Source organism: Rhamphochromis sp. 'chilingali', assembly GCF_963969265.1.
Source record: "Rhamphochromis sp. 'chilingali' genome assembly, chromosome: 1".
In the NCBI taxonomy this organism is placed as follows: Eukaryota; Metazoa; Chordata; class Actinopteri; order Cichliformes; family Cichlidae; genus Rhamphochromis; species Rhamphochromis sp. 'chilingali'.
Genome location: NC_137929.1, coordinates 38,361,443 through 38,385,233, shown reverse-complemented (window position 1 = coordinate 38,385,233; position 23,791 = coordinate 38,361,443). Strand labels below are relative to the sequence as shown.

The window sequence follows — 23,791 nt, the reverse complement described above, 5'->3', positions numbered from 1 at the left end:
GACCTGCTGAAGATCAAACTGAGCATCAAAATGAGGAAGAAATGTGATTTAAGTGACCTTGAATGTGGCACAGTTGTTGTCAAACAGGCTGGTCTAAGTATTTCAGAAACTGCTAATCTGCTGTGGGGAAATCCCAGCAATCTCTACAGTTTACAGAGCATGAGCCAAAACGGAGTAAATTTTGGCGCGGGGCAGTTCTCTGGTGAAAGTCTTCTTGATGTCAGAAGTCAAAATGGAAATGTCAGACTGCTTTGAGGTGATGGGAAGCAAACAGTAACTCAAATAACAGCTTTTTAGAACCAAAGTAAACAGAAGAGTGTCTCTAAACACACAACACACACACAACAAGCAGATGGGCTACGTCAGTGGGACACTCCCGTGAGCTAAGTAGAAGAAATTGAGGCTACAGTTCACACATGTTCTGCAGAATTGAACAATATAAATTTTTTTGGTCTAATGAGACTCAATTTTAGCAAAAACATTAGGATGGTGCGGTCAGCATACGGCATAAATACGAATACATGGATCCATCCTGCTGACCACTTCCATCCCTTTATGACATTAATAAAAATGTGCTTCACTGTTCTTCCCCTCACTGCAAAGTCCATCATGAAATCCTAACAAATGTCTGGTTAAAAATGCAGGTTTTCAGATTTATGTCAGGCCCATGTGTTTGTTTCTTACCTCTCCTCCAAACTGCACCTTCTAGTTTGATCCCAAGAACTGCCAAACCAGTCCAGACAGACTCTTCTGTACTACTTTTATAGTCAACCTCCAGCGAGGGATGTGCCAAATGTGGCAGGAAGGAGGAGTTACGCCTGATTTCAACATCTTTATTTTCCAACTGTTAACGTATGCCCATTGTCACTTGAATGACATGTTTGAGCACTCCTATAAATTCACTTAATACCTAATTAACTTTTCCTAGAACGGGAGGAGCTACTGGCTATAGGCAGAAGTGTGTCAGGTGACAGCTCTGTGAGGAAAAACGCCACTGCCCCTCACAAAACACACCCACTACCATGAAATGCTTGCAGACCACAAACAATTACTCATATGCTTTCAATATGCATGTCACTCTAAGTTGGTTCCATGACAAAACACCCATGACCCCATTACTTAAACCAACAACAAAGGATCATAACGTGTTCTGTTAAAACTTTAGTCGTGTGGTTTTTACCTCTGCTGGCTGCCATCGGGGCACATTTTACCCAACAACAGTTCAGTCGGACTCTAATGAATATTTTACTTCTCCTCACATGAGAAATACATGCAGCCTACATACCCTCACTCCATATCCCAACACAAATGCTTAGCCTTCCCCCCAGTCCGGGTGGCAGCACACAAGAATGCGCATGCATGTGTGTACTGTACTGTATCATCTAGCAATGCAACACTTAGTATAATGACAAGAAAACTGAGAATGTGCACTTTTATCCAACCCATAACCCGGCTCTTTTACTTATTTGTTTTGGCACATCAGCAGGATGTTTCCTTTAACATAGGGGTCGTGCAGCCATGGGTAGAAACACACACGACTGAAGCAGCAGGCATGCAAAGGCCGTGAAAACACTGCAATCATCAGCAATGTATGACTAATGCTTTTCTGCTGATGATTGTCTGAGTCCAGTTTCCTCCTCACAACTCGAGCTGATTAAATGCATGCTGATAGTAAGTAAGTGTTGCCTTTGGGAGGGTGGAGTCAAGAGTTTGTGGCATGAGTAAGCCTTCTGACCGCCTGTGGTGTATTTCTGCATGCAGGGGTTCATGTTGCAACACAGTTTACTGTGAGAAAAAATATCCAAAGTGTTTGGAGAAAATAGACCAACAGAGAGATCACACACACGCACGCACGCACTGTGACCGCTGCAGGGAACATGGTGACTACTGTGTTTTTTTCTCATCAGAGTCTGCAGAAGAACACAGCTTTTAGAAACACTGCGCTACATTTGGAGAATGCTCGTTGGAGCATGCGCCTCAGCTCACGCAGATTTAGCTCTTTATAAAACTTTAACTTGGACGCATGGCTCACACAGATAAGTAAGTCGCTTTTGTGATAGATAGGTGTGGTCCCTGGGAAAACATTGAAATTAAAGAACGAAACACAACCAGCAAAGCGAACAGCGGTTTGACGAGTTTCCTTTGGCTTCACTTCCATCAGACACAGTTAAAACCAATAATAATAATAATAATAATAATAACAATAATAATAAAGCGTAAGACAGCAAAAGCAAATTTTGCGGAATCAGCACATTAATGATTAATGATTGATGGTTATTATTCTCGTGAAATCTGGGACAGACTGCTGTTTCACTGTGGTTTGTTCCGGCATCACAAACTAACCTAAAAAATAACTCACAAACTTCCAGTTCTGCTCTTAAAAAAGAAGAAGTTGATGCCAGGAGGACAAACGCGATTGGCAAAGTGCAGCCCGACACTAAACTGCTGATGCAAAGTGATGTTGAAGGATGAAAACTCATATTTACCTTCAAATGCGTTTCCTCTGAAAAAAAAAAAATAGCTACACGGAAATTCAACATGCTCTGCGTTCCATGTTTAGTATGTACCCTTCTTGTACCCTCCCCTCTTTTCTATACAGAAGAAACGCCCTGCTGCCGCTGTGTACCCTTGTTTCAATGCGACTGCGCAGTGCCCACAGGTCATAAAACTACACTGAAAGGGAGGGATTCGTGCACTGTTCTGTCGTGTTGTGCTCTTTGTTTGCAGCAGATTTTACTTGATACTGTAGTTCATTATGGTACTGTGTGTTCACATGCAATAAGCTGCCCTTTAAAAGACAAAAATCCCTTTATATCGCTCTGTAAATACTTATCCTAACTAAAAAAAAAAAACCGCCACATTTACCAAGTGTTAGACTCTTTTTGAAGTTTAGTTACGTACAGTATTTCTATTTTATAACTATTTTTAAATTTCAGTAGACTTGTATGTTATGAATGTAAAAATAGAGAAGTTTTTTAATCTTCTAACGGCATCATTTACAGGATTTCAAGTCTAAGCAGCCAACAATGACATCTAGTGACTTCGGGTAGCAGCGCATCTAGAATAGAATCGGATAGAATAGCTTTTTTATTGTTACTGTTACAAGAACAATGAAAGGCAGTTTGGCATCTCTCCATGTGTGTGAAGTACACAATAGCCAAAGTATTTACACAACAAATTTACATTTACACAAGAAAGATATGTACAAGTTATACATACACCAGCAACACACACACACATACATACATATATGAATATATGAATATATACATATATGCATTCGTACGTACATACACACACATATTTCCACATACACGCTTACATCTATATCCATACACATACATGCCATCCAACTAGCAGGTGCATTGAGAGGTGCAGTGTGGTCAGTGATATTGCACGTTGAGTGTGTGTGTGTGTGTGTGGGGGGGGGGGGGGGGGGGGGGGGGGTGCTGTTGGAACTATGCTAAATAAGGTTTTAATAAACAGAAATACGATTTATAAATAAGGTGTAATGTCCATGAGCGTTATTTCTATGAAATAGACAGAAAGAACAAATAGTAAAAAAATAAAAAAAAACAATTAAATTAATAATAATAATAATAATAATAATAATAATAATAATAATAATAATAATAATAATAATAATAACATGTAGATAATAAACAGAATTTAGGGTGTAATGATCGCACAGAAATGTGTAAATGATCACAGTCTATGGGGGGGAGGGGGGGGATTGGGGCCACAGATTAGCGTCTGTTTGTGTGGGATTGTATTAGTCTGTATCTTTTTACCTGATGGCTAAAGTTCAAGCTGAGGGTGACTAGGCTGTGTGTGCATTGTCTGAAATGATGACGGATTATGAGATCACACAAATGTATTGACTACAGTTGAAGAATATGATTTTTGCCCCTCTTTATGTTTTCTCTTATTAGGAATTTATATTTTGAAAGCACGTGTTCTGACTGATTATTGGGGTAAGTGTGCATTGAATTAAAAGAAAAAATCTCTCTTCATACTTCACGTCCCGTGGTGCATTGCGTCTTTCCCAAGCTCTCGCGTGTGCTTCGCTGCCGCCGTTGTTCCATTGAGCTAACCTCAACATGGCATCCGACGGACCGCCGGGCACTGACTCTCTCCCGTCCGATTTGGGGAGTGCTATTGCAGCTCTGAATACATGGAGCATCCCGGATCTTCAGGGCAAGCTGGCAGAGCTGGGAGTACCCAACATGGGTAAGAAGAACACCCGCGTAGAGCACTAACATAGACAGTATTTGGCTATCGGCAGCTAGCCAGTTGCTAACTTTAGCTAGTAGCGTTAAAACGCAATGCTTCCGTTGCAACGAGTTTAAGCTAGGCCTGCGTTATGTTTACACTCTGTTGAGTTCATTTCACGCACTAATTAATCGAGTACGTGACATTTTAATCCCTGTGATGCAAGTTGGATAAAGTTATGACCATTTGGTTAGCTATTTTCCTTAATATGAGTTCTGTAACTAGTGCAGCGGTTTAGCTGCTTTGCTAACTTTAATACGAAGCGGTCAGCGTTAGCTAGTTTTGCACAACTTTAAAATGCGCTCAGAGTTGTTCTGGTACATTTTTGGTGTACATATTACAAGCCTAGATTCATATCTACCTTGTTTAACAGCTGTTTCCGATTCATTCTTTCTCTCTTTAGGTCCCAGAGAGGAGTTGATTGACAGACTGAAGGGCTACATGATGCAGGTAAATCCGTTTAAATTCAGTTTTATCCGGTCATCGCTCAGCTGTTTGGTATGGTGATGAAGCTTTTTCTAACTGTTGATGACCTTTCAGGCTACGCTAGACTAGTCTTGAATAAAGTCTGAGGAAAAGTTATTAGTAAATCCTAGCTATCCTAGCTCTGTTTCTCTGACCTCCCCGCCTTTTCTTTAAAATTAAAGAAACTGTGTCTTGTACGTGTCCCTCCACAGACTGGGATTCTCCTCAGCAAACCTGATGATAAACAAATGGGCTCCCAGGTAATTTGGAGGGAAACGCTGATATCTGTTTAATACTGCAGTATACAATGGTGAACCACATGTCAGTGTAGTGTTTTTTCTATATTTTGATTTACATGTTTAACGGTTGCCATTTTTGAACACTGGACCAGCTTTTTATCCTCTCAAGGATATTTGAGGTGTGTGTGAGTTTGCCCATCCAGTCTACCGCTATTTGTTTTGCGGACTTTGAGAAGGCATTTACCCTGGTCCTTCGCAGTGTCCTATGGGGCTGCTTCATTAAAATGGGTGTTTGGCCCATTTTTACAAGCCATTTGGTTCCTCTACAAGTGTCACAAGAGCTTAGTCCACAACAATTAGTCTGATGCGTTTCCAGTCGGTGCTGGACTCAGGCAGCACTGCCCTGTGTCACCAATCCTGTTCAGTTTTTAAGATCAGAATCGTTGGCATAGCCAGGAGGCAGAAGGCTTCCACCTTAGTGGCCTCAGGATTTAGTCTGTGAATAACTAAAGCAAGTTCATAGACAAGGTATGCAAAATTTACAGTGTTACACATTTACTTAACAAGGAAAAGATCCCGTTCTAGGAGGACATGCTTCTCGTTCTGTCAGGGCGGGCTTCTACTAAATCAAATATAATAGAGCTATCTGCTGTTTTAACTCAACGGAGCAGACGAAAGTACCTTTATTTAAGTTTTCACTCTTGCAAATGTGTTACAGTTGAGTATGTTTTGTCTGTTTGTAGACCTCTGCTAAATGGTGCTAAGAAGCAATTTACCGAAACAGAAATTCACTGAACACCTTAATATCTCACTCAGATGGTCACACAAACAAGTTCACTTCAGTCTTTCGCGCTTCACATTTACATCAGTCTCCTGTATTTCCTCCTCTCTAGATGCCAGGTATCCCTGCCATGCCCCCAATGCCTATGCCCCCCATGCCTCCTGGTATGGGTATGATCCCAGCTATGAGCATGATTCCTAGCGGGCCCCCTCCACCCGGTATACACATGGGCATGGACCACTCTGGTTTGCCACCACCTGGCCTCACACAGGATGATCAGCTGAAGATGGCTCAGCATAGAGCAGCCATGATGTTACAGCAAGAGGAGAGAGCCAAGCAGGTGAGGATAGCTGGACCTAAAGTTTAATGTTTCACTCATTTTTGCCATTTTTCTTTGCATTCAAAGCGTAGAGTTCAGGGCTCTAGACTAACTTTTTGCCAAGGTTTGCACTGGTGCGCCTAACTCTTTATTTGGAGCACAGTTCTACAAGAAAAATACTTTACTGAAAAAGTGCTTGTGCTTAAAGTGCTTTGGCACTCTTTGGCAATATTGTAGACAATGTTAAACTTAATCATCATCTCGGCCTCTGAGAGAGAGGGGGGGGGACACTTGGGCCGTGCATTTATCGCTGCATAAAATGTGTTTTCTGGATACACTGTGCTTTTTCAGCGTTCAGAGATTGATGGCTCTGTGTCAGAGCACTGGCTATCAATTTCAGACGGATCAGGCCTTAACTTAGAGAAAAAATAATCAATAGTTCTTTTCATCTTTTGTCATTACCCAAAGCTACATCCACTTCTGTCGGCCTAGGCTACTCACTAGGGCTGGGTATCATCACTTTTTTCTACAATCCATTCGATTGTGATTCACAAGGTGCTGATTCGATTCGATTCAATTTTGCCTCAGACAGTCAGAAATATTATAATTCTGATCATTTATCAGTACTGACACTTGTGAGACTTCATCAGAGGAGTAAGCATCACAGCAGATGCCTTTGTGTCAAAGTAACTGAGAATAAAACTCAGAAAAACATGAAGGAGATTTTCCTGGCCTGGCTTTTTATAGCAGATAACCTTAAAAATATTCTGTAATTTTGCATAGTTTTAAAAAGTTTAAACGTCTTCAGTATTGAACAGCAGAAATCAGGCTTTCTTGTCCGAGGTCATTTAAGTTAAAAAAGAAAGAAAAGGCAGCGTCCGACAGCGCTGTAAACAACAGTGAGTTTATCGTGGTGGAAACAAAACGGCAAACGTGAGAGAAGATTACTGATGATTTATCAAATGTGAAGTGTAGTTTGGATCTTCTTTTGCTGCTGGTTCAGTGAATTTGGGTTTGAGAAAGACAAAATCTGCAGCTCAGAATCGAACGCAAAAAAGACGTAAACACAAAGTGGCAAATCGCAGACGCATCAGAATCAGTGAGCTGTCTGCTTTCAGCCCCGACGGCGTGTACGTGTCGCCGAGTGAGAAAGCCGAAAAAGAGAAAGCTGATTCTGATGCGTCGGGTCCGCTCGGTGTTTACGCCTTTGTGTGGAATCCGTTTACCTGCTCTCATTTGCTGATTGGAGGTTGTTGAAATAGTTTTGTGAGCTTTAACCTGAGCTCCTGGCGTTTCTGGCAAAACACATATTCAAAAGTCGAGTCAGGATTTAATGAATCAATATCGCTTTTTTTTTATTTTATTTATTTATTTATTTATTTTAGTCACACCATTGAAAAATGTGGTCGCACTCTAGAGCCCTGGAGTAAATTCTGAGATGTGATCATAACTTAAAGCACAATTTTAAAAAAGACCTGAAGACTTTAATGTAATGTCATGTGTAAATCAGAATAACACACTATTGTGTTCACTGACTGGCTGTTATTGTTTGTGGCTCTCTCAGGGCGATTCCCATGTCATGGATGAACACGATCTTTTGGAGCAACAGAAAAGGGTAAGAGGGTGAAAAACTCTCAGTTGAAATATTTTCTTGAGGAGCTGCGTGGTTGAAAAGGGTGAAAAAACCACTTTGGTGTGGGAACAAGTTGCTGCCCCAAGTGGAGAATTTTAAAGTATCTCGTTCACAAATGAGGGAGAGTGGAGTGGGAGTGACAGATGAATCAGCATAGTGGGTCCTGTATGGTGTGCTGTGAGAATCTGAATATGAAAGCAAGGCCATGACTTTTATTTGTGTGCTGGCACCCTCACTTGGGGTTAAATGTTGTGGATAGTGACCGGCAGAATGACACCACAGACATTTTTTGTTTTTGTTTGGTTGTGTGCAAAATTTCTCTTTTGTGCTACTGCAAATTATAAACATATTAATTTCTGTCCCCCTCGTACGTCCTCGTACGTCAGGCTGCAGTGCTGCTGGAACAGGAGCGTCAGCACGAGATGGCCAAGATGCAGCCCAGGTCCATGCCCACTGTCACTCCAATCAGAGGTGAGTTTAAGCGAGTTTTAAATAACACGAAATGTTATATAATGAATTTGAAATACATTTTTTAATTTCTTTTTTTCTTCTGAAACGGCACATTTTAGGAGTTTTTTGTTTGATAATAATTCTGTGTGTTTTAGGGCCTCTGCCTCCAGGTGTCAGCATGTTACCAGTTCAGAAACACAGAGTGCCGCCTCCTCCTGGAGAGGACAACAGAGAGGTAAACCACCACTCCTTCCCGTATGTAGCGTTACTTCGTCTTCTCAGAAAACTGTTCCGAAGTTTCTTTTAAAGATATTGAAAATCTCTGCTGACCTGTTGATTAATTATACATGACCAGATGAGATTCTTTGACCCCTTTTCCACCATTGTTTGTATTATGTGTCCAGACATGCATGCATTAGTCAAAATTGTGGTCTAATACAAACATTCTAGTACCAAGTTTTGCTGAAACACAGTGGTGTTTTTGTTGTTGTTATTTTTAGACACACCGGTGCACGTAAAATTTCCCTAATCCCACATTTTTCTGGTGTAAATTTCAGAGCTGGCAGAGCGAGGAGATGAGCGTCACTGGGCCCAAGATCCCTCAGGCTCTGGAGAAGATCCTCCAGCTGAAGGAGATCAGGCAGGAGCAACTCACTGATCCCATAGGTCGGTCATCTGGTTAGACTGCTGCTAAACCAAAAACCTTTGTATTTTTATTCAGTTTTGTCCTGTAGTGACGGACTGGGAAGACCAGCTATAATTGTCTGAAGTTGTCCAATTCAAAAAAAAATTTTTGTTTGATTGGAAAATGAAGTTTTACAGTATGATCTCCACGTTTTTTTTTATATACATATATATGTGTATATCTTTCAAAAGAGGATGAAGACGAAGATGAGGGAGGAGATATGGATTCATCTGCATTGCCCATGTCTGAGACAGATGACGACAGCCAGATGTCTAAAAAAGATGTAAGCCTCTTTTAAGCATCTAAGATGAGCACCTTTAAGAGTCATAGCATTGTGAGTCCATGCTTGATGAATTGACTTTGATATTTGTCGCTCGCGACTTAAAATTGTCAACCCAGCAAACAAAACTGTAAAAACAGGATTTGTAGGTCCCGGCATGAATGACTCCACTATGAGGCAGTTTTTGTTTAATTTTGTTTGTCCCGTCTCTGAATTTGTCAACCAAACTTTTCCTCAGAAAAACCGCAAACGCAGGAACCGCAAAAAGAAGAGCAAGAAGAAGCGAGCGCAGGAGAAGAAGGAGCAGGCGGAGCAGCAGCAGAAGGAGAGCAGCGACAAGGAGAAGGACAAAGAGAAGGAGCAAGAGGTGGAGATTGAGTACGTCACAGAGGAGCCAGAGATTTACGACCCCAACTACATCTTCTTCAAGCGAATTTTTGAGGCGTTTAAGGTGACTACAGCAGACATAGTTGAATATAAGCGCATCCACTTTGATCCCCACCTCTAATGCAGTCTGTCTGTCCTTGTCTTCTTCTAGCTGACTGATGATGTGAAGAAAGAGAAGGAGAAGGAGCCCGATAAGTCGGAGAAGAACGAGACGGCTGTGCTGCGGAAAAAAGGATTTGAGGAGGAGAAGAAAGACAGTGACGACAGTGATGATGTTTGAACACCTCCATTTTTTACGAGAGCGGAGCAAAAAGTACGAGTAGTTGTCTGCTCATGTGCTGAACATCTGAAATGTTTCTCATGTGCAGGAAATCAGGCCGGATGTCCCAAAACTATCCAAGAAGAAGCTGAGGAGGATGAACCGGCTGACAGTGGCTGAACTCAAACAGGTAAAAAATATATGGTTTGTGTTTTCAGTCTAAAAGTCCGTGCCTGATTCTGAATAGATGATAACTTTTTATTTCTCCTGCTGCCACTTCGCTTCAGTTGGTGGCTCGTCCAGATGTGGTGGAAATGCACGATGTGACAGCTCAGGAGCCCAAGCTGCTCGTGCACTTAAAAGCCACCAGGAACACGGTGCCGGTGCCCAGACACTGGTGCTTCAAACGAAAGTATCTGCAGGGAAAGAGAGGTATCGAGAAGCCGCCGTTCGAGCTGCCCGAGTTCATCAGGAGGACGGGAATCCAGGAGATGAGGGAGGCTCTGCAGGAGAAGGTGGGTGTTCTTCTGATGGTCTGAGTCAACATTAGCAGAAATAATACTGCATGATTAGTAATTCTGTTTTTCTGTCCACTCGCAGGAGGATGCCAAAACTATGAAAACCAAAATGAGAGAGAAGGTTCGTCCCAAGATGGGAAAGATCGACATCGACTACCAGAAACTCCACGATGCTTTCTTCAAATGGCAAATCAAGCCCAAGCTCACCATCCACGGAGACCTTTACTATGAGGTACAAGAATTCTCGCTTTTCTCACATGTATTCAGAACCACGTAGGTACATTTATCAAAGGGACGTTATGAGCGCTAACGCTCCATGACCTACTTTGTGTTTTGTGGCTCCACAGGGTAAAGAGTTTGAAACTCGTCTGAAAGAGAAGAAACCCGGAGATCTGTCCGATGAGCTGCGTATCGCTCTGGGCATGCCAGTTGGACCTGTGAGTTTCACTGTTGTTCAAACGTTGTGCAAATTTAATGAACTAAATCACAAAAAAACAGCCAACGTGTTTTAAATTGACTGCAGTTTCTCTTAAACACACAAATCTGAGTGCATATAAACAGAAACCGAGCCTTGGTGATCTTAGAGCTTCATACTGTCTTTGTTTATCGTGTTCTTGGGCTCATCTTGATCTCAGTGATGAGACTCTGTAATTATATAAGAGTGTGATATAAAGCTACTGTATGAAGCTCCAGTTGCGACAGAAATAAATCAGCCGCTCTTGTTTTGCTGTTACTGTCCTGCTCTGTAGTATCACTCTCCCTGCTATCTCATTATGTCACTCTCTCTGTTACTGCTGTTAAGTGGTTGAATGTACAAGCTGTGAGAATAAATGTGTCAGATAAGACGTGACAGGACTTGTTTACACCGACACAGTAACGAGGACAATGCTGCTGTAACGACAATTATATAAATATATCCAGGCGGTGTTTTTGTCGCAGGCAACACCAACAGGCACGCAAATGAATGCTGAGCATATTTTAAGCTTGGAAAATGCGATCAGTACAGGGGGAGCGAATTGAGGAAGCAGAGCGAGCATTTCACTTGGATTTTTGCTTTGTCTTCATTGTCAGAACGCCCACAAGGTGCCGCCTCCCTGGTTGATAGCCATGCAGAGGTACGGACCTCCTCCCTCCTATCCCAACCTGAAGATCCCTGGACTGAACTCTCCCATCCCGGAGGTAACAAAATATCCAAAAAGCAGTTTAACAAATATGTCAGTGAATCAGTTATTGCTCATTTTTCCTGATGTTGTTTATCTGCATCCCTTCATCAGAACTGTACTTTTGGTTATCACGCCGGAGGCTGGGGGAAGCCCCCGGTAGACGAGATGGGCAAACCCCTTTACGGCGACGTGTTCGGGACCAATTCTGCAGACTTCCAGGTCAGGAGTGCACAATATACCCTCAGAAAAATAATTCTAATCATCATAATAACTTCTTAACAATGTAAAAGTGTAAATACTGTTACTTTAAGTCCTACACCAACAGTAACTCTTGTGTATGATTGTTTGTTGGTGCATTTCTTGGTATGAATTTCATCCAAATTGAAGTCTTTTGTCTTCACCGTTTAGGTTTTTGTTTTCGATTGCTACACATATTATGGCCGTCTCTTAACGATGACTAATACACTAACATGTTTCTGCATTTAGGCTAAGGCGGAGGAAGAAGAGGTGGACCACACAACGTGGGGCGAGCTAGAACCCTCGGATGAGGAATCATCAGAGGAGGAGGAGGAGGAGGAGAGCGACGAGGAGAAGCCAGATGAAACCGGATTCTTCACACCAGCAGACAGGTGCTTAATGTGCACAGTGCAGTCAGTGATTTAATCAAGAAGCTGATAATGATTAATAGATGAGTCTTAAATCGTATTTAGAGTTTTCTTACCCTGAAGTGTAAAGCAAATCAAAAAGGTAGCACCTCACAAACATGGCTGCCCACAAACATCTCAGTCAGCAGTTGCTCACATTTATTTATTGGCTCAAAGTGGGTTCATGTGTTTTCAGCTCAGAGCGTGTGAGGCTCAGCGCTTCGGGCTAAAGCTGTTTTTAATGTTGGGGATATGTCAAAAATAAAAATGAACCTTGCAGCTAAAGACTTCGAAGGATCCATTTTATAGATGTGTCAGGTGTAAGCTTAAGTATCAGACAGACATCAGTGCTGAGATCGACATTAACTTTAAAACTATTTCTTTCATTTAGCGTGTGACTGTAAATGACCTGAGAACAGGGCCGGGAAGTGTCCAGTCACATTAGTGTTTAACTGGGTTATTTGGTCCGTATCTCATGTCCTCGCTTTTTGCTAACAGAAGGGTGCGTGCGTGCGTGCCCACAGCTTTTAGACCTTTCTCAAGGCTTGACGGTATGGCGTTTTCTGAAGTTTGTGCTCACCAATAAACTCACCGTGTGCTGTGTGTCGCTTTGTGTGTTTCAGTGGGTTGATCACCCCGGGAGGCTTCTCATCAGTACCAGCCGGCATGGAGACCCCGGAGCTGATCGAGCTGAGGAAGAAGAAGATCGAGGAGGCAATGGATGGGTGAGTGTCGCTCCACTCAGTGCCTCTTTATTAACCATTGGATCATACGGTTTATCTTTAAAAAAAAAAAAAGAAAAAAATTAACAAAAAAACTAAAAGTGAAAAATGCACTTCTTAATAGAAATTGTGCATTTTGGCTCCAAGTATTTCAAGGGTGAGTACTGGGGTGTTTTTAGATGTTTTCCCAGCATCCAGTTTTGAGAGTATTGGAGTTAGATCCTTGAAATCTTCCGGTACTACAGTTCTGTAAAGCTAACAAAGAATGACGGATGATCGAGGTCTGTAAAATATTTGGACGTTTAAATATCCTTTAAAACAGTCCAAATAAGGTTTCACAGATATTAAAGCTTAAATATAAGGAAAAAAGAGACGATTTCATCCAGAGACAAACTGTCCTGGTATTTGATGGCATTTGAGGAGCTGACATGGAATGACCCATTCATATTTATTTATATGAATGATACTGTCTAAAAAAAAAAATGAGTCACTTTTGCTGTAAACAGCAGGGAGAAAATGTCATCACACCCACTCCGATTTTTCTAAGTGTTATAAAGTCTAATGCCACACTTTAATAGAAATAGCATTCATTTAGAAAAAGCTAGAACTATTCTGTGTTTCTAAAGCACCGTGCGCTTTTCTTAGTTTGACACGTTCTTGTTTTGCAGCAATGAGACGCCACAGCTGTTCACTGTTCTCCCTGAAAGACGAACGGGCCCAGTAGGAGCAGCTATGATGGCCTCGACGCACATTTACGAAATGTCAGCGGTAAGGAGAAGTGTGTCCAAATGAAATGACATTACAGCCATTTTTCTTTTCGTTCCCGTTCTCCTCTGCCACTCTAGCTGAATCTTAAATACCTCTCTGCTTTCCTCAGGCCATGGCCAGTCGTAAGGCTGGCGGAGGGCAGGAGTCGCAGGGCGTGGAGGTAGCCCTGGCCCCGGAGGAGTTGGAGCTGGACCCGATGGCCATGACGCAGAAGTACGAGGAGCACGTGAGAGAGCAGCAGGCTCAGGTGGAGAAGGAGGACTTCAGCGACATGGTGGCTGAGCACGCAGCCAAACAGAAGGTACTAAGACACACAATTAGTGGCTTTTTAAAAACATTTTTCCTTCACACAAATGTTTTTGTGTAGCTGATTTCTGCCCCAATTACACGCTCAGCTCCTGGAAACTTTAAAGAAATGTTGCAGGCAGATAGCAGAGGAGTTCAAAGCAAAAAAAATCAATTGTGTTTGTTTAAGAGGTCAAAAATTACTAGTTCCCACGTCATTGATCTCATGACCAACACACCTGATGTGTCGATTACCAGCGTGTTACTGTAAATGAGTTCTGTTTATAACCTAAAGGAAAGTGGAAGTCAATAGTCACTTAGGTTTTCCCTTGGGGTGACATTTGAATATTAATAGTTTCCCCCTCCTCCTGCGTTTTTTCTTCCTTGTCGCCAAACAGCAAAAAAAGAGGAAGGCCCAGCCGCAGGACACACGAGGCGGCGCCAAGAAATACAAAGAGTTCAAGTTCTAGAGGAGATGAACCAAAACGAAGCTCAGCGAGAGAGTCGTCCACCGCAGGAAATGAAAGAGGAAGAGGCAGATTTGAATTTCAGAGGATGCACACTGCAGCACCGATCATCTGTTAGCGCTTTAACAGTAAACCGTAAATCAACAGCGTGGGCGTGTCACATGACTGTGGCAAGGTGCATTTTTCTGTGTTGAACTTTTTAAGGTCTTGGTTATGTTTTTGTTTTGTTTTTTTCATAGTAACCATTTTTTTTCTGTTTTTTGTAAATAAATGACGTGACAACACAAGTTCACAATCTTACTGCCTCCAGGTTTCTGTTTCATTTCATTGCACTCTTTGGGGAGGTGTGATTACACGCTGGTGGTAAAATGCAAGACATTTTCCCCATCTGCGTCAGCTGAAGTATCGGGACTTTAGACTTTGAACCTTAATGACCTGTACTGTCTCTGTGAGGCCTTTGCTTCCACTGAAGCTGCAAAATTCCTGCCTCTGAGTTTTAAGGCTGCTTCTGATCACTTCTGTTTACCTGGCCAGAATATCCATATCCAAACAAGCTCAGACCTAAGATAAAAGAGCCCGATATGTTTATATATTCTCCACTTTGGCTATTAAACACAAGTGGCCCAGAAAGAAGGCTTAAAAAAATGACTTTTAGAGCAAGAAATCTTTACTTAATCTCACCAACTTATTCCTCTAACATATTCCTATTAGAAGTTCGATGCAATTGTATTTGGTTGGTGCTTCACAGTCAGGTAAAGTGCAAATCTAAAGGTCCATCGAGCAGCACCTCGAGGTGTTTCTATTGCTAATTTATTTTTAGCATTAACAGACTATTGGCTGTTCTACATGGCTGTCTTGGCCGGCAGCCCAGGAACCTTTCAGAAGTACTCCAGGAACTAATGTGGGCTTCCAAAGCCATCACCCTGGATGGACCCGAGTCAAAAGAGCTTTCCATCGACAGTGAATGGAATAAGAGTACAAAGCTGTTTGCCTCAGATCTTCAGCAGATATGTCACATAAAATCAGCTTGGACCAAGGTGGTCAGGGAAGCACACATCAGCAGGGGCCAGCTCAGACTTCTAAATGAGGTCTGAATCTCAGAGAGTAGGATGTAGTTCAGGTTTCTGCAGCTAGGAGGCAAACGAGTACTGAACATGACGGTCAGCTGACCGTCTGAGAAGCACAGTGACCTAAATAACTGCAGCAGCTTCATGCTGACTCGGTCACTGGTACACAGCTTCTCACATGGAGCAACAGCCTGTTCACATCAGATCCTTTAACCATCCTGAGAAAGGCAGCAAAGCACCAGCATTCCCACTACGGCAGAGGTGTGAGGACAAAGGACCACAGCTTTCTTAATAGGCTGCTATTACTGAAGAGCAGCTTAGAGGGTCAGTTCTGTAAATGTGTTGAATCTGACATTTGAGGATGTCTCCTTCACCGATGTGACTGAAACGTTACTCTCAGTGGGCCATTTAGAGGAAATAAGACTTTGATACTGCTGACAGAGCCATCCATCCAGGCACAGCGTCTGCAGTCGCTGTACTCGGCCTCACTTACTAGGAACTTTGCAAATGCACACAGACTTCTTTCAGCACTTCCCTGTAACACATGGGGGAAATATGCAAGGTGTGGCTGTTTATTTGCAATCTTCCTGTGTATTCTAAAAATAGACAAATCAATAATCACTGGTGCTGCTTATGTAATGTGAATGTTTTATATGTGTTATATAAACTTACTATTTTAAGGGGATTTTTTGTTATGTTTTTTTTTGCCAAAAGAAACAATATAAGCACTTTTTAACTACTTTTATCATTTTAGATCTCTAGCAATAATCCAATCAGCCTGATATAATAGCATGCACTGGTGTGGTTACTAAATCTGTCACAAACACAGACGAGTGTAACGCCTCTCCACCGCATGCACACACCGCACAGCTACATGGCTGCTGTACAGTAAAATGGGAGCTGGAGTTGAAGTTGCATAAGAAACGGTGTCGACTTAATTGACTGTGACACTGGACTTTGGAGCCTTTACAGTGTCACTTGATGACTTTGCAGATTTAGGCCGCTGTGTAAAAAGTAACCTGGGATTATCCCGTGACCATGTTTTAATCTGCTCCATTCTAATCTCTTTATCAATGGCAGGAGGTGCTGGTGGTGACAGAAGCTTGTTAAAAAGAGCAGAGGGGAGGAGGGGAGGGTGCTCTGTGTTTACGCAAATCAGCTGATTATCCCAAAAACCAGTGAGAACTAATGACAAGTCCAAACTCTTTAACATGCACTCCCTGCTTAATATTGGCTAAAAAAGAAACACTGAAAAGTACGATATAAGAACAGATATGTGTTTTAATCATTAAATCTTAATGTGAGAAAAATAATATCTGTGTGCTTTAAAGCCTTTTAAATATTTACAAAGAGTTTTGAGATGTCCCACATCCTCTGAATGCAGCATAATCTAGGAATAGAAAAAAAAAAGGGCCAAAACATGGCTCTATAAATTTTTCATTAAAGTGCAGTTATGTGCGTATCCTCGGGCTGTCGTGAACATTTCGAGCGCGTAATGTTTTTGTAAGCTCCGATCACAGCTGGGATAATCTGCCTGTTGAGAGACGTCAAGCTGATGGCAGCCGGCCCCGGCTGTGACGCTGCCATTAGGTCACCTTCTGATTCATATTCAGATGCAGAGATTGTAATCAGAGCAGTGCCTTTGTCACCTGAAGGTTCACGCTCAGTGCTTCACGCTGCACTGACAGGCAGCCAAACCTGGAGGAGGCTCAGCATGGTGGCTTTTGTGTCAGAGGGTCGATGGCTCGCACAGCAGTGCAGTGGGGTGTAGGGAAAAGGCCTGTTTGTGTGTGTGTGTTTCTGTTTTCTTTGTGAGTTTAAAGCCACATGCAAACAAAACTGTTTTGCCACTATATGAAAATGAGCCAGCTCTTTGCTGAATATTAACTCTGATGTCTTATCTGGCAGATCTTGGAAACTGTGAAGAGAATGAGAGGAAAGCAATCTCAATTCACACACTCTAACCGGTTTTGCATATTTCTCATAACAGCTGACAGAGCATAGGTGTGTGTGTGTGTGTGTGTGTGTGTGTGTGTGTGTGTGTGTGTGTGTGTGTGTGTGTGTGTGTGTGTGTGAAATAATCTACACGTGTGTATGACTAATGGGAATCATTACAGGAGCGCCTGAGACTCCAGACGGTGTGCAATATGGGTCAAAAACAGAGCAATTTGCAAAAGGATCCTCAGTAAAACACCTGAGTGGGGCCTTCGTAGTACAGGAAGCTTTACAGTAAGAGGTGTAAGAAAAAAACAAAACAAAACATTGAATCATGGGTAAATATTACCTCTGGACCTTCTTTAGGATTTGAATTAATGCATATGTAAACAGGAAGAGGTGTTGCTTCAGTGTGTGTTATTTGTATAATGATGATCTTTGCCAAAAAAGAATGTTTTCAGTTTTAGATCTGAAACGTTGGACAAACACACAAACAAACATCATCCCACTGACCTAAAAGATGTTTCGTTTTAGCTGTTCATGTCCTGAACTGATCCTTTTAGTTACACGCTGTTGCTGTGGGTAATTAAAGGCATTTCTCCAGGAGCATGTGCCACCGTTGAACACACACAGTAGGTTATAAGCTAAATTCCTGTAATGACATTCTCTAAGTCAGAAGGACACTCTTGCTCCCTCTTTCTTCATCAATTCATATTTTAAGTTTCTTTTTCAGGCTGACCTCATACATTATTCCTGAGAATATACATCGGTATGCAAATCCTGTAAGCACAGATATAATCAGACGTACTTGTTGTTCCTGTAGTTTAGCTGTAGTTCCTGTAGTAGCTTTCAGGCCCCTCTTCTGTGGAACCAGCTCCCAGTTTGGATTCAGAAGGTGGGCACCTTCTTCACTTTTAAGATTAGGCTTAAAACTTTCCTTTTTGATAAAACATATAGTTGGGTCTTGATCAGGTGACAATGAATTCTCCCTTGGTCATGTTGCAATAGGTTCAGACTGCCAGGGGATTCCCATGATGGGCTTTTTCTATTAACCATGTGTCTATACACAACTCTGCATTAAATTATTAGCAATTATTTAGTGTTTCATTTTGTCCTGTTTCCTTTCCTGGTCCTGGTTCTGCAAAATGTTTCTTCCTGTTGAAAGGGAGTTCTTTCTTTCCACTGACACCAAAGGCAGAAAACTCCATCTGATTGTTGGGGTTTTCTCTCTAGTATTGTAGGATCTTTACCTTATAATATAAAGCACCCGGAGGCTACTCTTGTTGTGAGTTGGTGCTTTGCAAATAAAATTGAACTGAACAATATAAAAAAAACTAAGGCTATAATCCTTAATGTAAAAGAGGGACAACCAAAGTGTATTTAAAAATATTACACTGGACTATAGTCCAGTTTACATGCATACATACTATCATACACTATTACCACAGAATAAATTATAATTAAAAGATTAAAATAAAGTAAGTACATTTGTAAAACTTGCTAACATTATTACTACCACTTCTAATAATCACATTCCAATCCTCATAAAGAACCAAATAAAACAAGTGGAAAATGTAAAATATATTTTAAAATAATAATAAATAATAAATACATGTATAATAAAATGAATGTTATATTATTATTAATATTATGATTTAATTAATTTCTCCATTGGTGGAGTTGCATGCCTTCATCTAAACAATAAACTAAAATAAATAGTAAGCTAGCAAATTTAAATGTATTAAAATATATAATGAATATAAAAATGTAAACAAAACATATTTAAAATAGAAGAAAATAAAAAATGGAAGAGGTGACAAGACAAATAAAAATACGATATACTGAATAAGTTTAAAACTAAGGAATTGAGTCTGCAGTGGTGAACAAAGTGCGTGCGGCGTTCAAACGCAGTAACAGCAGCAGCTGTGATTGGCCGGTTCCTGTCTGTGAGTCTCGCGCTCAGGAGTCGCTCTACGTCCTCAGTAGAGGCGTTGCTCTCGCTGCTCTCTGCTCATTGTGCGACTTTGGCGAGAGAAATTTCCGCTTCCTGCACCGATAAACACCAGCGGCGAACACACACCGAGCCGACACCAACTTAAGCAGAGGGAGAGACGGAGAGAGCCGCGGGGATTTGCCGCCTGCCGTCCGGTAGAAACCCCGGAGACTGCGATGTTTTCACTCTCAGGCGGAGATTAGCACTTTCCTGTTAGCGCTTCGCTCGCCTGCACCATCCGGAGCCTGAAAAAACAGGCAAAGCGAAGCGAGGAGACGGAGCTACAGCACCAGAGGAAGGACGACACACAGAGAAGGCAGACTACTACGGGTATTCTCCCCATTAGCTCCTTGTGAAAGCCCGTTTTCAGCCTCCAGGATGTCGGAGCGAGGAGGGCTCCCGCGGACTGGGGGCGTCCCTTCGCCGCACATGCAGCCCTCCAAGCCGGTCAGCATCTCCAACCGGCCGGTCCATATGAACCTGTACGCTACCTGGGAGGTGGACCGCTCCTCGCCCAGCTGTGTGCCGAGGTATGTGCAGGGGAGATGGTCGGGCTTAGCGTTACTTATCGCTTTTTGGTGGGGTGGGCTGGTTGTTGTGAATGGGAAGTGACCCAGTCAGTGTGTTTACACTGGGGGATTGCAAACACATAGACACCCACGGGTGCCTATTTAGGAAGACTCATTGCACTGATGGCTGTTGTGGTGTTAACAAACTGGTAGATCCCTTTAAACCCATTAATTAAGAGGCTGCCTCCAATAGCACTGGTGTTACCCTGTGACTGGACCTCTTGTTCGCACTTTTGTGGTCCCCAGCCCTCAGCTCGATCACTGTACGACCCTGCTCTTAAAGATGAAAGCAGGCTCCCTCGTTATTTCTGATCCCTACAGCAGGTGCTGCCCAAACAGCCTTAGTTGTTGCCCAGCTGATCAGCGCAGACAGACAAAAGATTGATGAAGCAAGCTGACCGTCGCTGCAACTGTAGAGAGCCACTTTGCATCCATTTATTATACAGCTGTAACAGTAGCTGGTGTGATGTGTGAGTCTGAGGGAGAAGACAAAGCCAGGGATCATCTTTGAGGTGCACCCACAACCCGAAACGTCTTGTTTAGTGTCATATGCCTGCTCAGACTTTCACTGCTTCTCATCATGTGATTGGTGTGTGTGTGTGTGTGTGTTCATAAGGGCAATGCAGCAAGGTCATGTTAGGAGAGACACCTCATCCACCTCTAAGCTCTGCCTCAGACAAAGACACTGAAGCGTCTCACAGCCACTCTACAAGGGGTGGGCTCACAGAGGCAGATGCACGTGGTCATGTGTCCTGTGATAATCAGGTGTAACCTAAATGAACACGCTCCAGCTGCAGCTTGTCTCATTGTTCTTTTTATGGCGCTTAAGTGATAATCCTGGTCATAACAAGTTCGATTCAGGGTCAAAGGTTAACTGCTACTGCTGAAGTAGCGCTTGTGTTTTCCAATGTCAGCTAAGCAAACAGTTGGGGAGCTGCTGCAGCATAAAAACGTGCAGGGACTTTCTGTGAAATCACGTCAAACGCAGTGCTTTTCTCCATAAGCCTGAGTCGCATCCTCATCCAGATGAGCGCAGATGTTTAGGTGACTAAAAGCAATTAGTGGGGAATAAAGGCTCCATGGTCATCATCACACAAAGCCCACATGCTGACACCCTAATGCTGCTTTCTGAAATGCTCTGGGGCTTTACTGGTTTTAGAAGCAAAGCCTCAAAAGTACGCTTGGCTTCTTAGCGGTCTGCAAGTGTGTGTGTGTGTGTGTGTGCACCTCAATGACACAGCTGTAAATCTATGTCTTGGAATTGGCTCTCTTAACTATAACACCCAGTGTTTTCCTGCACATTAAATGTATTTCCCCCCTTTAGTTTGAGATGATTTTTACCAGTGTCTTCAGCTGATTTTTTGAGTAGTTTGGCATCGTGCTGCAAAATGCAATTGTGGACTTTTTCTATTTTTTTTTTTTTTTATTCCACCCTGCAGCCGTCACGGCCCGTCAAATATCTTCGATTTCACTGCAGTTTCAGCAACATTGAGGCAGGCAAGGAGGGGGAAAAAAAGGAGGGTGGCAGAGAAACGGAGGATGACACTGGGAGATGGGGAGTAGCAGCACTGACTCTGTCATCTACATTTAAATGGGATTTTTCACAGACACAAGAAACAGGGAAGTCTAATCTGGAGCCAGAAGAACCTGCACACCATGTACTGTGAATCAGTCGCGGGGATGTCTTGCAGAGTCTTGACTGTGGTGTGTTTGCTTCTTGTTCACTGCCTTATTGCCTAATCTTTGTCTCTGCAGTAAGGACTAAGAACTTCCCCTCTCCAGCCGAGGTGGTGTTGCTCTAACCTCTTCCTGTCTACCCAGAATGCCTCCTTGTGTGTTGTTTACACTGAGCTGTGGGTTGCATTTGCCCTGGCAGGAGCACACATCCTGCTTATCCTGATATGTTAAAAGAAATCTGGACCTGCTCTGTATTTATAGGTGTTTACATACCCACCCAGACTCACTGGCCATGTGGCTCATTTTTTTTGTTGTTTTTATTTTTTGCTCATATTCAGAGGGGAGTTGACAGGAAATACTTGTGACTGATATCAGAATGAGAGATGATATCAGTTGTTTGAGCAGCCAGGAGTCAAACTTTCATTTTCTGCAGCCAAAGCAACGAGTACAGCAGCTGCTCCGGCAGGCCTGACACTTCACTCCATGAACGCAGAGGCAGGGGTAGCGAATAGAGATCAGCAGCTCTCAGGTGCGCTCGTTGTCAGGTGGAATGTCGGATCGTGCCCACTCATGTTGCACGCTGAACATGGTTTGGATTCCAGCGCTCAACAGGAGTGTAGTCAGAGGCTCTTTGTGTAGCTGCTCTACGACAGGTATTCCAGGAATTGGTTAGAGCACCGACATGATCACCTCGCATCGTTAAAGAAGCTGAGCTGAGGGGGAAAGTCCCATGACTCGGGTCGCTGGGTGGATCGTGGGGATTTTTGCTCAGTGTTTCACTTTGGCTTCTAAGGAGAAAGCCTTCACGAGTACCGTGCCCCACTGACCCCACTGACCCCTCAACACCAGGCTTTGTCCATTTGCAGGCTGCTGCCAAGGGATTGGTCGGACTTTCCACTGTGGCCGCTCAAACAATAACTCAGACCGAGTTCACCTTAACAAAGAAAAAAATTAATCATGTTGTGAAACCTACTTAATGGGGCATTAGACAAGAGTTGGCTGATTATGAGATTAATAGAGTCTAATACAGGCTGTTATTGTCCTATTAGAAATGAAGAGCTTTTGCTATATAGGGCTGCCTGTTGTTGAATACGAAAAGACAATGCAGAAGAAGTTTGCCCAGAACAGCAGCTCCATTCCTTATTATTAAAAATGTGTTTGGTACTGCAGCAGAGCAGATGGTGGTCATTTGTGAAACATATTGCTGGAAAGTTGGGGGTATGGTATAATCAATCCCACTGAGACAAGTTGTTTTAGAACAGAGGTGTCAAACATGTGGCCCAGACAGTGCAAAACGTGGAAAATGCAATGAGTAAGTGTGAACTTTTAACTGTGTTTTATTCCTACGAATGGATCAGATCCAAACTGAGGATCCAGAGGTTTGAATCACTGTCATATTTACAACCTTCTGACAAAGACACCACCCTCATCTGTCATACTACGCCTGAACAGGTAATAGAAACACCTTCAAAAAATACAAAACGAGGTGGCTTTTTACGATGAATGAATCGATAGACAAGTTCCTGTTTTATTCTCTTATTATTGTGACTCTACAGCAAAAAAAGGACATCTTTGAATAAACAGTACATTTTCTGTATGTATTTGTTAACCTATAACCCCCTCAGCTGAGGTGTGTAATGGATTTAGTCTGGCCAACTCTCAAACTGGTCGGGATTAGTTTTAGGAATCTAGTTCATGAAATGCAAAGGTTTTCAGAAGGTTATTAGTCTTCTGGCTCACCTTAGTTCAGATTTAACTGTATGTGGCTCCTGTAATAAATGGGCTTGACACCTCTGTTTTACAGCCTACGTTTTTTTAGGATGTCCCCTCTTTAAGCCGGCTTTTTTCTGATTTGCTGCCCCTCGAGTTCTAATCATCAGTAAGGTCTTCCCTGTTCACAGCCAAAACTGTGAACCTGAGATGACATTGGGGAAATTTCCAGTCGCTGACATCACACAGAGCCAAGAGTAGGCAAAAACGTTTTTTTACCCTTGGAACCTGAATATATGCTGCTGTTATTCCTGGGTATCTTTTTCTTTTTAAACCATCAGAGAGAGAAAAAACAAAAATTATTTATTGATTAACTACACGTCGCGTCTCGAGCATTCATTGTATCCACTTTAAGTTGGCTAAGAGCTTCATAATCCAGCTATTTAAGTCAGCTTCTTAGAAGAGAATCAGCCTGACGCCCAAACGTTGGGAGCTAAACACAC

At 42.5% G+C, this 23,791-nt stretch overlaps 3 protein-coding genes across 6 annotated transcripts in view; 2 read left to right on the top strand and 1 right to left on the bottom strand.

Moving 5' to 3' along the window:
* The window catches only part of capn1 (calpain 1), a 32,037-nt gene extending 29,394 nt beyond the window's left edge, over positions 1-2,643 (bottom strand). Inside the window, exon 1 of one of the 2 annotated variants that reach the window (XM_080898417.1) lies at positions 2,487-2,643. The gene's annotated coding sequence lies outside the window, so the exon portion shown is untranslated. Of the gene's footprint in view, positions 1-684; positions 838-2,486 lie in introns of those variants that run through there. The other variant, XM_080898416.1, reaches the window with a different exon arrangement.
* A 1,418-nt stretch (positions 2,644-4,061) lies between these two features.
* Positions 4,062-14,634, top strand: sf3b2 (splicing factor 3b, subunit 2). Of its 2 annotated transcripts, XM_080898395.1 has the most exons (22): positions 4,063-4,230; positions 4,676-4,722; positions 4,950-4,997; positions 5,870-6,097; positions 7,641-7,691; positions 8,096-8,180; positions 8,315-8,394; positions 8,717-8,825; positions 9,036-9,127; positions 9,363-9,575; positions 9,663-9,785; positions 9,880-9,960; positions 10,058-10,285; positions 10,371-10,520; positions 10,636-10,725; positions 11,360-11,467; positions 11,563-11,670; positions 11,938-12,080; positions 12,719-12,820; positions 13,486-13,585; positions 13,695-13,886; positions 14,269-14,634. In XM_080898395.1, the coding sequence occupies exons 1-22, from the start codon at positions 4,101-4,103 to the stop codon at positions 14,338-14,340; spliced, it is 2,580 nt and encodes an 859-aa protein (XP_080754521.1). In that variant the 5' UTR covers positions 4,063-4,100; the 3' UTR covers positions 14,341-14,634. The 2 variants fall into 2 exon arrangements, with proteins under 2 accessions (XP_080754522.1, XP_080754521.1); XM_080898396.1 differs by lacking the exon at positions 4,950-4,997 and having other exon boundaries at positions 4,062-4,230.
* A 4,678-nt stretch (positions 14,635-19,312) lies between these two features.
* Positions 19,313-23,791, top strand: part of pacs1 (phosphofurin acidic cluster sorting protein 1) — a 70,422-nt gene continuing 65,943 nt past the window's right edge. For both annotated transcript variants that reach the window (XM_080905235.1, XM_080905234.1), the window contains exon 1: positions 19,313-19,862. In XM_080905235.1, the coding sequence (XP_080761361.1) occupies positions 19,711-19,862 (152 nt within the window). In that variant the 5' untranslated portion in view covers positions 19,313-19,710. The remainder of the gene's footprint in view (positions 19,863-23,791) is intronic.